This window comes from Phaenicophaeus curvirostris, chromosome Z (assembly GCF_032191515.1).
Source record: "Phaenicophaeus curvirostris isolate KB17595 chromosome Z, BPBGC_Pcur_1.0, whole genome shotgun sequence".
Lineage (NCBI taxonomy): Eukaryota > Metazoa > Chordata > Aves > Cuculiformes > Cuculidae > Phaenicophaeus > Phaenicophaeus curvirostris.
The window spans coordinates 62,669,644-62,682,701 of record NC_091431.1 but is presented as its reverse complement, the minus strand read 5'-3'; the positions used below and the strand labels follow the sequence as shown (position 1 = coordinate 62,682,701).

Sequence of the window (13,058 nt, the reverse complement as noted above, 5' to 3'; positions counted from 1 at the left end):
ACTGATTACAAAATGTCTATCCTGGCTTGCCAAAGACTGTTTTCTCTAGGACCTAATTGTCACCTCTTGATAAATCCAGTGCTTAATGCCATTGACACAGTGCTATCTCACCTGATCGTATCAGACTACAGCCTGTTTATTGGTATCTTATTCATTAAAGTGACAAAGAGTAGAGTTTGAAGTACTACTAAAGGTGTTATGAAAGCTTTAAATAATCCAACCAAGCTATGGAGAAGTCAGCCATCAGGAAATATACTGAGTGGACTGTTTTCAGTGCTTCATACTGAATGGCACAGCTTTTGTTTATATATTTTGTTTAATGGTAACTATTTTTTGTCCATGTACAGAGTAATTAAAAGTAGTTAGTACTGCTACAGCTCTCATAAAGAAGCCCCTTATGCATGGATGGAAGGATGCTACTGACAAAAACCTTGGTGTTGTAGAAAGTTAATACATCTGTTTTCTTAGTGACAGCAATTTCAACTCCAAATGAGATCAGCTTCAGAAACCACTGTTGTTTTTGTAACATAGAGAATATTAATTAGAAGAGGTGAATTTCAGCAAATACTTAATGATGCTTCATTTCACAGTATTGGTGCAGTCATTCTACGTGCATTTCTCCCTTTCCAAGTACTCAGTCATCTGTTTCTGTACAGTGTAAGACTGTTGATTTGAAATCAATCACAACTTTTTGAGTCCTTGAGTCTTCTAATTTTTTAAGCCAGCAGGTTATGTATTTTCTTATTAGCAGAAGAGCTGTAGCTAAATGTCTGACTGCATCTTTCCTGCTAAAACCTGGCAGGACTACAGCTTGAAGATCATGTCAAGGCTTATTCCACTGGGAACAGAACAGCCTTGGCTGCTAGCCTTAGATCTGTCCCCATCCGGGAGATTGGCAGAGTGGCCAAATGGTATCCTTTGCATACATTTATAAAGTGCTGGTGCTTTAGATAAAACATCTTGCCGATAAGTGGTTTTTTTTGTTGGGAGTGGGAGAGAAAAGGGAGGGCTCATATTACAAGACCAAATGCTTTGAAGAGCTTGAGATGGAGTCAACTGGGAAACAATAAGAAAACAGATATTCCCAAAATAGGGATTAAACATTTTTCTTTCTCGTCATTTTTTAGCTTCCCAATGAACAGAAATATACTTTGCTCTAGACATCATTAATTTAAGTTGTCCACTTATTAAAAATATTTTGTAGTAAGGAGTTATCCTCATCTTTAATATAAACATACATGATGTACGAGGCCACACATTACTGCTTTCCCTATAAAGGGTACTGCTGACCTTGATTTCTTCTGTTACAGCATGTTGCTTTATTTCTATTTTTTTTTAACATGTAATTTCCAAGGCCTGCCTTAAGCTCTTGATCTTAAAGGCTGTGAATCCATGAACACATTTAGACAACAAAAAAATTTCCCTGCAAGCTTTGTGCTTTGGAAGGAAGCAAGTCTGTGCATTACCAGTTACTTGCCTCCTTTCCTCCTAGGTCAGGAATATTTTGTAATTTTTTGTCTAAAATTAATCTCTGGATATTTTTAAAGAGAATTCTTGTTTGAAAGTTGTCTTTTCACCCTTGGAAGTGTTGAGGCATTGATGTCAAATGCCAGGCGATATCTAGTTGCCTGAGTGGGGTGCCTCAGAGCTCAAATTCTGTAGCTCATCTCATGCTGGAAGTAAGTATCCTAGAGATATGATCAGCAGAGTTGTAGATCTTTCTGAGAATAACTAACTAGTATCTTTTTTTTTTTTTCATGTTCTTACTTTTTAATGTGTCATAACTTTTTTAAAAGGAATAAACAGCCTGACTTTTACTGGCCTACAGTCACATCATGTTTATTAAACACAGACAAGAATTGCTGTAAATGTCTTGCTGTAACCTCGAATTTGGCTTTTATGGCCAAAGGTGGTGTGGAGGGGTGTGAAACGGGTTTGTTATAGCACGTGTGGATTCAGTTGCTTCCCTCCTACCCCTTCCCCAGGGATTTCTAAATGATTCCAGGACCTATTCTTGGTACAGAGATTGTGGTTTGTTGATGTTTGCCTGCTAAAGAAGGAGGATGACTTCGTGTGCCTTCCATTCTTCCTGATCACTTTTTCAGGGCAGGTGGAAACCAGACACATGAAGCTTCTTTAGTTTTTAATCTAGACCATAGTAACATTTAAATTTCTTTTGATATCTTAGAAGTTGAATTTACTTCTAGTAACAAAGCACCAGCGCCGATTCTGCTGTGGATAATAGTTCTAGGTATGACACGTTGCCATGGTGGAGTTGAGCCACAGAGGAGAAGCTTCTGACTGGAGTGCAGCAGATGGAACTCCTCCTTGCAGTTTCATAGTCATTTAGGGACAAGAAACTTGCAAAACAGCTCCATTTTTAAAACTTTTACCCCATCATTCTGTTCTTATTGTGTCTGAATTAGAGGATGAAATTTTCTGTACATATCTAGATTCTTGACTTAAATTCTTTATTGCAAACCTTCGTTCCTTTTGTTTCATAGGAGATGATACTTTAAAGATATGGGATATTAGACAGTTCAAAAAGCCTCTTAATTCAGTGGAAGGACTGCCCAGCTTCTTTCCAATGTAAGTACTCTAATTTATGCTAGCTAGTAGAGATAGCAGTAGTTGTGCCGAAAGGGAGGGAGTCTACTGGAGTTCTCCTCCTCAGTTCTCTAGGTTCGGAATGGTGAGGAAAGGACTGCTCGGGGACCACTGTGCAAGGAGGATTCTTGGCTGTTTTAGGATTTCACATTGCTTTAAAAGACCTCATGTTTTTGAGATTATTCATAGCTAGCTTTGCTTATTTTGTGCCATTTTTCAGTCTCATATGTCTTATATCTAATTAGATTAGTAACTTTCCAGGAGGAGGCCAGTTCATTGCCCTGTGCTTGTGTAATGGGATACATAAGTAATCCTCATTCTTATTTGGTCTATGATTATTAAAAAAAGAGCTGGATTGCAAAGTAGACATAACATGAATGTTCATGGTATGAATTGCGGTTGTGAAGTTAGAAGTGCTGGTGACGGTTCTTTAGTGCTAAAATACAATATCATGCTGCATAATGCTAAGTATTGTACTCAATATTAGTATTACTTGCCTTTCTACAGCTGTAGTACAATTTATACTTTTGAAATAAGATCTCAGGCAGGTCATGAACAGCTCCATCTTCACTCTAATTTGTAGTATAGAGGAAAAGTAAACAGACAAGCATTTTTGGCCACTGTATAAACATACTGCCTTGCATCATTGAAGAATGTATCTTCAGCAAAAACAGATTTCATGGCTGATTTACTTTTTTACTTAATGATGATAAGCAGATTTGAAAACACTTTGTTTTTGTTTGTTTGTCATGTTGAAAAATTTACCAGACTTTTGAGTGGAAGAGAATTTTTTTGGGATGAGGTTTTTTTATTGTATCCAGTTTTGCCATCCTGTGCACAGCTGTAATTGTACACGTGAACTGTGTCTGATAACGGTAGTAACAGATGACTGCTGACAAAAGGTTTCTCTAAAGCTTTGTCTTGAAAAGATTAAAAAATGGAAAGGATTATTTTTAAGAAATGCAGTTTATATTTTAGTTCTCATTACATTAATTATTGATTTGCCTAGTATGATGATTTTTTTTCTTCAACAGGACAGATTGTTGTTTCAGCCCAGATGATAAAGTACTTGTCACAGGCACCTCTGTTAAGAAAGGTGGTGGCAGTGGGAAGCTTTTTTTCTTTTATCGTGAGACATTCCAGAAGTTATACGAAATAGAAGTTACAGATGCGGTATGTATTGTAGTTCTCTTTTGTGAACTATTCAAAATATAATGAAATAGTATTTAAATGCCTTTTTCCCCTTAATGTAGTAGGTCACTACCTGTATAACTGTAATTTCTCTACTTAATATTTAAGTGGTAGAGATGGAGTGGCCTGAAGTGGTATTATTTTTCCATTTACAAAAAAAACTTAAAAAAAATATTGGGACGAGATGTTTAAGCACAAGGAAGTCCCTTTGCATTTCTTAAAGATTCTAGATATGTAACGTGAGGCATGAATCCTAAAGTTCTTACATGTTTATACTATTTACTCCAGCAGTCATATGGCCGTCTTGTGACAGAACTCCTACTTGTCCCTGAAATTAAATCTGTGATTCCTATAGAATGTATTTAAATGGACTTGAGCTTATGTAAATGCAACAATTTCACAGCAAAAGGAAGGCATCATTAGGAACCCCTCCATCAAAAATACCATTCTCTCCACTTGTATAAAGACCTATAATTGTGAATCTGTAATATAGTAGACTTTGTGTATGTTTTGAACTGCCCTTGTACAGAAGAAAAAAAAACTTAATATCATAATTGAAAAGTGCTTTCACTCTTATAGTGTACACTGTGAGCAAGTTTCTAGATTATAACAAACAGAAATAAAGAAATTAAAACAGAATTGCCATTGCTTAAGTGTGTCAGTGTATGCTTAAGCCTCAATAATTACTGCAGACTGTCAGGTAGCAACTTTGTCGTTTTGTTTCAGGATATTGTTTTCTTCTTCTGTGCTTCCCTTGACACAGCACAGCAGCGTTTCCTAGCATGGCAGACAAACTCCCTTGTGCTGGATATCATTTATACAGAATTTATATTTGTATTTACTTTTCATTTCAAATACTGTTTTCTATTCTAATACATCCTAAAGCAAAATGTGCTTGCAGATTAATTTGTTATATACATAATTTCTGTGCAGCGGTCTTGCAAATACATGTCAAAGCAGAAAAAAAACCCCTCTTTTTTATTTTAAGCACTCTTTTTTATTTTATGCATATATTCTAAATACTATTTTTATGACAATGGAAGTTTTATTTAGTACTAAAGAACTATGTTTTATGTAATACTAAGTTTCATTTAGTATTAAAGTACTACGCCAAACCTCAGCTTAACTCAGGATTTCTAGTGGATTTTTATTTTCTGATACAAGTGTTATGACAAAGTATTTATAATCCTTTCCTGAGACAAAAATGAATGCCTCAGTATGCCCTCTGAAAGTTCCATGACAGAGAAAAGGGGAACAATTATATGAGACAAAGGGAAGGAGGTCAGTTGTTGTAGGAGCTCTTCTGTCCTTGGGCACAGGAACGAAAATAGCTTAGCAATTCCATTCACAACTGATTGGAACACCTTAGAGCAAAGTGTCTGGATGTGGGCATGATGGCATCTCCATATAGTGGTGATGAAATCAGTAATGGTGTACAGAAACTTCACTTGAGCTTTAAGATTGCAGGAATGAGAAGCTTGTCAGTGATAACTCTGAAAGAAATTAAGTTTTGCATTGAAGGAAACAAAATTTTCATTTGTTACCTTTGTCTCCCAGAATTATGCTTCTTTAATTCTTTGAAATAGAGGGTCTTGTTTACCTGCTGAGATAGCTAATGCTACAGGAGAGTCCAAAAAAGATTGCTTTGCTGTCAGTTTCTCTCAGAACTGAGAGATAAATTTCCCTTCTTCTGCTTCAATGTGCAAGAGAGATGTGGAGCTTAGAACCAAGAGTTGGTAAAACAAAACTAGAGGTTAGTGAGTGACTTCACTGGGGTTCACGCATGTAGTAAAATTTTAAGCATGTAAAACCAGCAGGTTCATAATTTTATACTATAAATTTGTGCAGGTGCTGATATTTATATGGTATTTTTAAAGACTGCAGTGAATTACTTTTGTCTGTAGAGTTTTATTCCTGCTGTTTTTCTTCATTTGTAGTCACAAAATTTAAGACTGTTGTTCTGCTTTAAATATAGTGGATCAAATGAAAATAAAGGAAATAATAGGTGAAGAATTGAGACCTATGAATACGGATCTTATGACGTAATTTTCAGTGAGTCAGCACTAATAATATCTCTACAATCAGTCTGTCTACCTCCCAGTTTCAACACTAAACATCTAAGAAAAACACATTTAAGCGTATCAACCTGAATCTAAAAGAAGAAAAATTACTATAAGTGGTGTTATCAAAGAGAAATAATGGATTTTTTAAGATCTTTTTATGGCCTATTTCTTTTGGCATAGTGTTCTTTTCTTCTTCCTTCACAAATTACAGTGCTTGACGATATAGAAGTGGGTAAAGCCATGCTAAGACCAAATGAATTTTCAAGAAGCTGGCTTTTGTATTTTATAAGCAGTACATACTGTTTGTTTGAAAGATCATTGGCTTATAAATTGGTAAATACCTTGCATGTAGCTTATCAAAGCAGTCAAATACACGTAACTTTCTATGAACTACTCTCTAAGTTTCCATTTTTCCTTATTCTTTCAAAAATGCATAGACCAAGATAAATAGGTAATGTTGTCTAAGATTTAAGTTTGTCTTCTTTAACTGGATGTCATGCATCTTTACCTTTTGTATGTTATCTAGAGCTTATGTTTCTATTTTTGCTACTTTAGGCATTCATAGATGAAGTTAAACTATGTCAATACATGCAGTAAAACCACAAATACACCAATATCTGTCTCTACAAAGAGCTTGATCTGCTCTCATTTCTCATGAAAATAATTTCAGAGATTTCAGTTGGATTTAGTCCAAATTGCTAAACAAAAAGGACATAATTAGCCATTTATTTCTGGTATAAAATGAAAGCAGTAAGATTTTTTTCAGGGCAATTGCATGCCAATATAGCGGTAGAATGTAAGTAATCAGAGTAGCAAAAAATCTACTATGAAGAGACAAACTATTAATGTGTTACTTCTTTGATTTCACAAGGATTTTTTTAAAGGAAATGCCAGTAAACTTAGAAAATTGAAAAAAGCCTCAAATGCAGTAAACATAATCTTAAACCTCCTTGTTAAGTATACCCAGTGCAATTGGCCTGTGAATGAACCTAGGGGGTAATGGGAAAATATTTCAAAGGAATGTTTGACCAAAGCTGTGTCTGTCATTCCTTTCCATCATACCATACAAACCTTTTTTTACCTTTTCTTTCAAGTTTTCATGGGAAAAACCATTACTGTTTCAGAGCTGCTGGAGTGAAACCTTGTGATTTCACTAATGGACTAACAGTCTGATTAGTTTCTGCTGTTGTGACTGGGTATAGAATATTAATTTGCTTTTAATTTCACATAATTATCTTTTTTTTTTTAAAGTCACAGTCTGTGGCTGTTGTGTTCACTATGGAACACTGTGTAGGCACTAGGACTTCTGTACAACTCAAGCTTCTTGGGTAAATACTTTTTGAAGAAAAACAAAATAGATGTGAGACGTGGTGCAGACCATGGGCTCCGTCTCTGGGTAGTAGCAGCATGTGCGCACAAGTTGGCTTGAACTGGGCAAATACATAATAATGCTTCTCTGACTGTCCTGTCTCCAGTGATCTGTGATTTAGAGATATCTTGATGGAGACATAGGAATTTTAGAATTAATAGCAATCAGTGGACTTCTCTTCCATGAGTTAATCAAGGAGTGAAATTATCCATGGTGCAGGTTGCTGGCAGGGTCCTTTACTCACTGCAGATTAGATCAGGACTTGGTGGTGAGACCTCCTGCCTTTCCCACTCTTACAAGGAGACTGATGCTCTGTATGCAGTACTTCAGCCTTACTCTGGCTCAGTGTGACTGGAAATTACGAGGGCTTTGTAATGTGACTGTAGTTATTTATACTAAACTGTACAGAATTCCTCTCTTTTTAACAAGAAACAAGCTTTAAAAATGCTGTTGTGCTTGTGCATCTTTTTCATAGTTTTTCTGCCTCTGTTTCTTCTGTCTTCGCAGTATTATCTGTGAATGGTTCTTGTGCTCTCACTTCAAGTACCCATAAAAAGTTATTTGTATTAAATTTCTGCAGTTTAAGCTTATTTTATGTGAAAGATTTATAATTGCATGCAAAATTATTCTTCACTCCATTTAGATGGATGAGGAAACTTAAACAGATGCCAGAAAATCAAACTGCTAGAAGAGGGGTACATGGTGCATTCACAAATACACAGAAGCCATTTCCCTTTCCTTTCCTCAGGTAGTGTGAGAGGAAGGGAAGGCCTGTAGCTGCTTGAGATGAGGTCTCATTTTTTGGTATGTCTGTAACTGCACTGTCTTTCTGGAATGGAGGGGAGACTTCATTTTCAGATGTAGATCAGGGACGGTTTATTTCTAATTCTTGGTTTGGTTATGCAAGTAGGCAATCTTCATGGGAACCAGTTATAAATACCTAGTGTATGGGAAACAGAGTTGGGTACACATTTCCCCCAATGTCAATTTAATTTAAAATAGCTGTGGATAGCCACTTGAATCACTCTCATATGTCTATCATCCGTTTAGCTAGTTCAAAGAGATCACACAGTAGCTATCCTTATTACAGACAAGATTGATTTTGGCAGAGGTAGAGCAGTCATTTTCCCCATATGGAAAGAAGTAGTAGTACACCCTGTTACTGCCAAGCAGGAGTGGGTACTGGGTGAAAAAAAAAAAAAGTTGTACAATTACAGAAATTGTTATTTTAAAATGAAATTTAAGTAATAATTTAATTTAAAAATAAGCCAAACTGATTAGATTGTGTACATTATTCAGTAAGATGTGCAAGTTTTTAAAATATACCACAGGTTTTTTTAGATAATCAGCAATCCAAAGACATAGATTTATGGTTGTTTTGGGAAACCTGCTTCTGTTAGAGGATTCTTCAATATTTTTTTAGTTTCTCAAATATAAGCAAAAGTTAAAGTATTAAATACTTCTGCAAATACCTCTGAGAGATGTTTCAGGAAGGACTTCTGAGACAAGCTATAAATAAAGCCTGTTTTTCGATTAAAGAGTGAAAAGGAAAGAAGGAATAAGGAATATGAAACTTCCAGCATCATTTGTGCACAGTTGATATAGGTTTGCAGTATTTCTTTCCTTGACCTCAAACGATATCATTTACTATTTATAAGGTGCAGTAATATAATAAAAGGCTTTTCCACTGTGGCTCATTTCACTAAGATTTAAAGCTTTTGAATTTAAGGGAAAGTCTTTTAACTTCTGGAAGAGATCATGATGCTGCTTCTGGGTTTTTTTTTAAATCATTTTTTTTTATTTGAAGAGAAAATCTACATTTTCCACTATAAAGAAAGTAAATACAATATTTAAGGTCCAAATAAATTCTTATGCTGATTAAAAAAAAAAAATCTAGTGTAAAAGGTGAATCACAGGAATGTGTTTTCTTTTATAGTGAGGTAAATTGTCATTTTTATTCTCAGCTTTCATATATGTAAAGACAATGTGGTCCTTCCCTTCATACATCCTGTGGCAGCATTTACTTTTTTTTATAGGGCAGCTATCACTAGAGGTTTGAAGTATGCAAGAGAAATAAACTGCAGGTTTCCTCACTTTCACAAGGAGTATGTGAAGGTTGTCTGCCTTAGTTTTACGATATGCTGTGATTCAAGTGTGGCTGTAGTTTTCACAGAGTAGGTGCTTAAAAATGCACTGCCCTGCAATTACGAGGGAAACAGTTTGCCGTCTTGATTAAGAAGCTTTTCTGTTCATCAAAAAAAGAAAAGGAAAGTGTTGTTCAGTGGCTTAATTCACTTCTAAGAACATATTTTATAGCTGTGCCTTGAAAGTTAAGTGATACAGCTTTGCTCTCCATGTGTTATATATTGGGATCCTACTTTAAGTTATTTGCCTGTGAAAGTATTTTTAGGCTATTCCTGGTTTCTACATAGAAAATTGTATTTTATCCATTTCTGGTCCCTTTTCTGTTGATTTTTACACACATTTTCTAAGTCCTGTTTCACAGGGGGAAAAACATTAGTGTAGTTTTCTTTACTGCTATGCTCATAGAATCATAGAATTGTTTGAGTTGGAAGAGACCTTAAAGATCATCTAATTCCAAACCCCCTGCCGTGGGTAGGGACACCTCCCAACAGACCAGGCTGCCCAAGGCCCCATCCAACCTGGCGTTGAACACTTCCAGGGATGGGGCAGCTACAACTTCCATGGGCAACCAGTGTTGTCCATGTGCCTCATGGACAACTGTGCCAGTGCCTCATCAACCTCATGGTGAGGAATTTCCTCCTTGTGTCTAGTCTAAAAATGGCCCTCTCCAGTTTATAGCCCTTCCCCCTAGTCCTATCACTACATGCCTTTGTAAAAATATTCTCATGTGTATTTAAATCTAATGATAGCAGGTCACTCTGCGTTCTAGATATTCCCTAACCTCCCGCCTTATTTATTGTACTTGGCTTTCTTCCTTGGAGGGGCTCCAGGGGAATCTCAAACCTGAAGATTCTTGCAATTGGGGTTTAAAGTAGATTTTTAATATAATATTAGTATATTTTTGTTGTGTGAGCAGCCTTTTTTTTTTTTTAATCAAAGCATGCATATTATCAGTGTATGACTGTTAACTGTCTTTTAGCTCAAAAGAATTGTAGAATGGTTTGGGCTGGAAGGGACCTTAAAGATCATCCACTTCCAACCTCCCTGCCATGGACACCTTCTATTGGACCAAGTTGCTCAAAGCCTTATCTAACATGGCCTTGAACACAACACCTCCAGGGATAGGGCTTCCATAACTTCTCTGGGCAACCTGTTCCAGTTCCTCATCAAAGAGGAAACGAAATGAAGGCAAATGGGTAGCATTTGTTAATCAGCTTCACAGGCATTTGGAAATAGCGTAGTTCTAAATCTGTTATTTAATGCTTTCGTTTAATTAAAAATACAGCAGTTTTGCAAGAGATACTCAGTCTAAATATTTTCCACTCCCCTGGTTGGTGGGTGCATCCAGGAGGCAGACCAGCCTTTCCCAGATGCAGCAGCACCGACAGCCAAGTTGTTGGCTTTTGGATCAAGTTGCTGGCTTTTTGCTGTAAGACATCAGTGAAAAGAGATTACAGACTGTGCAGTGGGAATTAATATTGTCTCTGAGCAGTGCTATCTTTCTACAATTCTAAAAGTAGAATTTCTGTTGTTCTTGGAGGGGAGCAGGCAGTTAATGTAGCTGAAGTTCCATACAGATCTTTTGCAGAAAAATCAAGGTGGCTGTAGTAGAAAGAAAGGTCTATGTATGTAAAAGTCTTTCATTACTACGCTCACTTTATCAGCTGATTTTACTTTCCATTCTGCATGTCAACCATCATTATTAACGATCCTTGATTATTATTTAGAAATACTGTTATTTCTGCAGGTAAGATTGCCATTAGCTTCAGATTAGAATATTGAGTTTCTGATTTTTTTTTTTTTAATTATTTTCTTTAAATTCCAGTTGTATAGAATTGGAGAGGAAATATCTCTTTGTACATTTGGGGATAGATGTGCTGGAATATTTACTTAAGATTCTTTTAGTCCTCTTTCTGAACTTAGTAGAATAGGAGGGCATGAGAGAAAAGAAGTGTTTGAGGCTTTGAGATCTTAAAGGCAGACAGGAGTGACTTTGCTGCCTAAAATTTAGAATGCTTATAGACCTTCCCTGCAACCCAGCAACCCCGCAGCACAGGATTTGTAGAGTATTCTGAGACATTTTCCTCTCTTTTAATAAGTAGTGTGTGCATTTTTGCTGGGAAGTATTTGATTGTAGTTGCAGAGAAGTTTTCAGTCCATGAAGACTGTAAGTGGCTTCAGACACATCTGTGAAGATTTGTACGAAGACTAGAATGTATCTCCTGTACAGTAGTCTAAAATCTGAAGCTTCTAAATGGTTCCACACCTTCATTACAAAACAGAAATTCTTGAAAGCCACTGCTGTATTATCTTTCCTAGTTTCAGGAATTGTTTAAAAGTGGCGATAGCAAAAGAGGGATGGGGAACAATAATTGAAAGATTTTGTAGTAGAGAGAATCTGTCTGTAGCTGTTAGCATCCAAATATTTTAATGTTTTGTTTACAGAAATGCTTTGAAATAAATACAGTTTTTTTTTTCCTGGAATAACTTTGTACATTTCCCTTCTCTTCTGGAAAGTCATATCAGTAAAGTCTACAGAAGATTAAGTTGGAAGGTACACTGAGATTTGAGCCCTCTTTGTAACCCAAGCTTGGAATTGCTTACCTCTGTCAAATATAAAAATAATTTAATATAAGTTTAGGTAATGGGTAGTGTTTGTTTGAAAGCTAATTACTATTTCCTAAAAAAAATACTAATAACGAGATTCCTAGGTAGTATTGCTTAATTATATAGTTTAAGCTACTACATGTTTAAAAGATACTGCATTTTACATGCAGTTCTTCACCGTGAATGTGTAGGGATTTTACAGCAGAAAAGACAGAACAGGTGTGCCCTGGTTGCACACATATTTGTGCTGATTTTGACAGACTGCTTTTTTTCCTTCAACAATGTTTGAATTTGTGAAAACTACAGTTAAGATAAATATTCAGTCTAGTCAGAAAAGCCCATTTGTACACTGCTGTGGTAACCTGTCCTTACAGAGTCCACGACCACATTCACAGTCTTCCCTGCTGATGTGCTGCTTATCTGGCTGTCTGGACAGCCAAGTGCAGCAAATCCAAGCAGTGTTGTTCAAACAGAAACCGTCACATACTGTCATGGTCACTGAAGCAAAGCTTGCACATAGGAAAGAGAGAAGGTTTGTTTAATTTTTTGTATATCTAACCAAAAATATTTTCTTAGAGCAGCAGTTCTTGATGTCACCTTTTTTATTGTATAGCTTCAGAACAGATTCTGAAGTAATTATTTATTAGACTGTAGGTTAAGAAGGGGGTAAGCAATAAGGGTGAACATAGGCTGTGCTTGTTTTATCCACCTTCAGTTTCTAAGTGTCTCCAGAGCTACACCTGATCTTTCAAGCTAAGATTATAAGGATTTGTTTTACAGTTTTAGGAGTTTGTATCTGTTGTATTCTTTCTGCACCAGGAATATTTAATTTGGCTTTCAGGATCCTTTATCCTTGAACTGGACAGTTTTATCTAAGTAGCACAACACACTGTAATATAGATCCTTGTTAGTTTTCTTTTTTTCTTATGTAGCTATATTGGCCACTGTAGACTGCAGGGATTCACCTGACCAAATATAGATGTCTACAACTGATCCAGCCACCCTAGGCTCCTTTTCTAATCAACAGAGAAAAATAAACACATCCAGACTGTGATTTTATCTCATCCTAAAATAGA

At 36.1% G+C, this 13,058-nt stretch overlaps 1 protein-coding gene across 1 annotated transcript in view; it reads left to right on the top strand.

Annotated features, from left to right (window-relative positions):
* WDR70 (WD repeat domain 70) overlaps nt 1-13,058 on the top strand; it is a 146,930-nt gene that overhangs the window by 108,361 nt on the left and 25,511 nt on the right. The window contains exons 12-13 of the mRNA XM_069880104.1: nt 2,505-2,589; nt 3,642-3,780. Coding sequence (XP_069736205.1) covers nt 2,505-2,589; nt 3,642-3,780 — 224 coding nt within the window. The remainder of the gene's footprint in view (nt 1-2,504; nt 2,590-3,641; nt 3,781-13,058) is intronic.